Source organism: Cynara cardunculus, assembly GCF_001531365.2.
Source record: "Cynara cardunculus var. scolymus isolate 2C chromosome LG 17, CcrdV1, whole genome shotgun sequence".
Lineage (NCBI taxonomy): Eukaryota > Viridiplantae > Streptophyta > Magnoliopsida > Asterales > Asteraceae > Cynara > Cynara cardunculus.
This window is the reverse complement of record NC_037544.1, coordinates 24,834,889-24,839,368: the sequence shown is the minus strand read 5'-3', so window position 1 is coordinate 24,839,368 and position 4,480 is coordinate 24,834,889. Positions and strand designations below refer to the sequence as shown.

The window sequence follows — 4,480 nt, the reverse complement described above, 5'->3', positions numbered from 1 at the left end:
ATACAGAAGACATGCTGCAGAACCTCTGTGAGACACGACAGAGGTTATGTCGTCTTTGACTTGAAGCAACGTTTATGTAGAGGACCAGTTTACAGAACCTCTGTGAGACACGACAGAGGTTCTGTCACTTGAGACGAACGCTTGAGCATCTTCTGCTGTTGGTCCWCTGTGGTCTTCTGTGACAGATCATCTTCTGTCAAAACTCGCAGTTTACTTTTTCTATACTTTTACATTTAAGGAAATGAGAGCTAACATTGGCTTTGGTACCAATTGTAGGAACCCAAATTCCTCTTAAGTATCAATAAGCACAGTAAAACATAGTTTGAGTGGAAGCAAGAACTGTGCAATTGAAAATGGTTAACAGATTTACTCAAGAAATGATACTAATGGAAAACAAGCTTGAATAAGTCGGATGCTTTATTAGATTTAGAGTAAAACAATAATCTCTCAATCTAATAGTATTCTCTCAAGAATTCTCTATATAGGAGCGTAGCCGAATTCAGCAATCTTTCGGGTAATTTAACCTAAAGATGACGGCTCCTTTTATACGTCCATGCAACACAAAATCTTCTAATTTCTAGGTTTTAAAATCTGACTTCTTGTTCAGCGTCCTCAGCCTTCACGTTTCTTGGAAAGTGGAACGACTTGTGTGTACGTGGCCGATTCTATTTAGAGTCTTGGAGATAAGTCAGAACAACTTATGCGCAAACCATGGAAGTAGGAGACTTAGAGGCTATGTGTGTATTGTGCAGAGGCTCTGTGTCTTGAATGTAGCTATGCATCAAGTACTTATGCTTTTCGATGCTTAAGTCTTGATCTTCCTCTGGGTTGAGTACATGCTCTGTATGTGAGACAGTTAGCTCTTTGAGTAAGAGCTCTGTCTCTTAGTATCTTCAGCATAAGAACTCTTGGTCCAGACTGTTTCAATCGACTAAGTCCTAAAAGACTAGAGTAAGAGACTTCTTATTTACACTTTTACAAGTGGGGTTCTAACAGATTTAAAAGAGTACTTTCTTCTACACTTTCAGTATCTCATTATGAGCACATTTTTCACCAGCCAGATTTTTATAAGGTCTTACATTCCTAGCTTTTGCAACACATCTATAATTCTTAGTTTTTATACACATATATAATTAAAAAATAAAAATCTGTTGTGTGTATTTAACACACCCTTCTACAACCACTTCCAATATTAGTCATCATCCATTTAGGACCAATAACAATGTATCTGCATTTTGAATTTGTGTTTTTCAATGATAAAATTTATGAGAATTTGTTGTTTGGATTTGTGTTTTTCTAAATATTTTATGTTGGATTTGTGAAAATGGCTAGTGTTGGTCTTGAGTGTGGTTGATGTTGGTAAGTGGTGGTGAGTGGTGAATATTCTTTTTATTGACAAATGTCCCCATGAAGATGGGTAAAATGACAGATCTGCCTTCATATGAGGGGCAAGTGCACCCACTTAAAAAGATATAAAATAGTTTGTTTGTTTGGTTTTTCATTAAGTCATTGATAAAATTGTGTGTGTGGATTAATCTGTCTGTACAGATTGATAACTTTTTTTTGTTTGGAAGAGTTTTTTCGTAGATGGAAGAAACATATTTTTTAATTGGGAGAGACATGTATGAAAAAGACTTGACTTTCTGCATAGAACTCCCCTAAAAGCTTATTGAATAGACCACTTTCTATATCATTAACTCACTACTTATAAGCAGTCATGTATAGTTGACTGAATCAAAAAGTGAGTCTCATTAAGCTACTAACCAACATGCCCTAAGTTAACGATGTTAACTAGAGAGACCCCAATGTTATAAAAAGAAAGAATAAATTGGAACCACCACGGTGTAAACAATGTGTTTGAGGGACGATTTCTAGATTTGGAGTAAAGTTCAGTGTTATAAATAGGAAAAGTACGTTAGACGACCACATGGATACCAAGTTTATCATTCACTTTGTTGTGACCCTTTCGTGAACGAATATTAATGTCAACGAATGCAATAAGATAAAGATGTTACCGATCAAAATAAGCACGAAATAAAAAAAACTTTATTATATCAATTAAGAGAAAGAAATCCAAATATCTTAAATAAAAAATAAACCAAACTATTTATATTTGAATACATTTTAGCTTTAATATATATATATATATATATATAGCGACTTTGATTCTATTTCACAAATAAATGTTGGAATTATTTTTAAACGAATCAAATTATGAGACCGTGTGGCAGACTTGTGATTATATAATATCAAGTGGTGCAAAAAGGTTTTCCATTGCCACCCAGACTCTAACATCATCTTCTGTCACCACTTTTCCACCCTATAAATTCAACCCTACCCTCAGCCTCTCTCATATCCCTCACACAAAAACATGTCTACTATCGTCTATCGACAAGCTTCCCAACCTTCCATGGACTCCTCTCATGTCGTAGAGGCAACAACCATGCGACTCAAACTGGTTTCACCCAAATCTTGCAACCAAAAAACCCTTTTTGGAGGTTGGAGTTTTCTCCAATCTCCTTCATCCCAGAAACCCGTAGAGGATTCTTATATAGATGCCACATATCTTCATAACCAATCTTTGAAGCTGAGCCAGAAAAGCCTCGAACTTTGTACTGAAAGATTAGGTAGTGAATCAGGCAGTGATACAAGTGAGGACGATGCCATATTCACCTCCCCAGCATCGAGTTTATCTGTCAAAAGGGGCCGAAGAGAACCGGTGGAGTCGAAGAAGGTGTCTTCGCGAAGCTTTCCACCTCCATTGACGACGATGAGTGGGTCTAAACCGTTTCAAGTTAGGCCACACCGTGAAGGAGGGAGGCTAATAATTGAAGCCATGGAGACATCATTGGGAACCAGTTGTTTACGAGCCGAAAGGAGCCATGGTCGACTTCGGTTGACGTGTTGGAAGAGCGAAGAAGGTGATTGCGATACGAAAGGTCAAGAAAATGACATGAACGATGTAGAGAAGAGTGAGGGGGAGATGGAAAGAAATGTCGTAGTTGAAAATTTTCAAAGGCTAAGAAGGTGCAACGAAGATGAGCATGGAGACAAAGGAATATGCTGTCATTGGGAGCCAGCTTCCTGTTGGGTCGCTACTTCTTAGATCTATCGAAATCATTAAACTTACCATCAAACTTAACCGCTTTTTACTCTTTTTAGCAAGAGAACGTCATCGTTGTAACAAAAAAAATAGGATATATATATATTGACTTGCATGCTTTTCCAGAATGAAATAACAGTGGGTTTGGAAGGATATATTTACTCAAGTTTCGATCTTTTTTACCATGATCCCAATTTTCAAACCCCATGTGCTTAATTAATAGCAAGGTGGTTGAAAGAAATGAGTTGATGACCAAGATACAATCTTTTGAGGATTCTAAAGATTGATGCTTTATGGGTCGTTTTCACTCTCTTCAATGGGAGGGAGAGTGGTCGGAAATCGGGTATGATTGTAGGGTAAACGTACAAGGTGATTTGGTTTTCCAATTTAGGTATCGATTAGGACCCTACACGAGTTGAAAAACGAGTCAAGTTTATACCAAGTATCGTACTTTGAATAGATATAAACGTAAATGAGTTCACATCATCCAAGATTTCAGGATCCAAATTCATTGATTGACGTAAGGATCGTAATATTTCATTTTCAAAACATTTTGAATGGGGTAAACCGTCCTTGACTGCCGGTTGGAGAGAACTAAGACCAGTTTTTCAAGCCACTTGCTGAACTTTTTTCCCTTTAACCCGTATTATATATATATATATATATAGAGGAGCGTTCAAATAAAAACTTGACCCATTTGTGTAAACTGTGTAAACCAATCTCATCCATTCATTTTTTGATCAATGGCTAAGATTACATTACTTTATTTTAGGAAATTAAAAATTAAAAAATAATTAATATTTATTTTATTTCATCAATAAGGATAGAATCGGTAAACAAATTTAATTCATAGTATTTTTTATTCAAGGCAACCATATCAGGTAAATTATATTATTAATGAAATTGATTCACTTTGTGAAGTATTATACTATTTTAATGTTAACATTTTTTAAAATAATATCCATCAATAAGTTATATCAAAATCAAAACACAACATATTCACTAATGTATAATGAATAATTTCATAAAAAATTAAAATAAATTATCATATTTCGTTTTTCTTAATTTACTTGTAGACGGATTCGTTACATTTTAGTTAATGAAAATTTTTCATTGTTTAATGCGCTTATTAAATTTTATTATTATGCAATATCTAGTTTCATTATCCTCATTTGATATTGAATCTCATCCATTTTTTGCAATGATGAATCGATTTTGTCTATGCACCTGTTTCATTTACCATTTCATCAACTTAACCATTCACBTACAACATCATTGTTCATGTCTTAAAGCGGTTCATGATTAACTGTTCAATTACATTATGAACCCGTTTTATTATCATTAACACGTTACATCCATTGAACGGACCCCCTACGT

At 35.0% G+C, this 4,480-nt stretch overlaps 1 protein-coding gene across 1 annotated transcript; it reads left to right on the top strand.

Annotated features, from left to right (window-relative positions):
* The first annotated feature begins 2,371 nt into the window (after positions 1-2,371).
* Positions 2,372-3,106, top strand: LOC112499923 (protein FANTASTIC FOUR 3-like). Its single transcript, XM_025103190.1, has one exon. It carries the CDS (start codon positions 2,372-2,374, stop codon positions 3,104-3,106), a length of 735 nt encoding a protein of 244 aa, XP_024958958.1.
* The last annotated feature ends 1,374 nt before the right edge of the window (positions 3,107-4,480 follow it).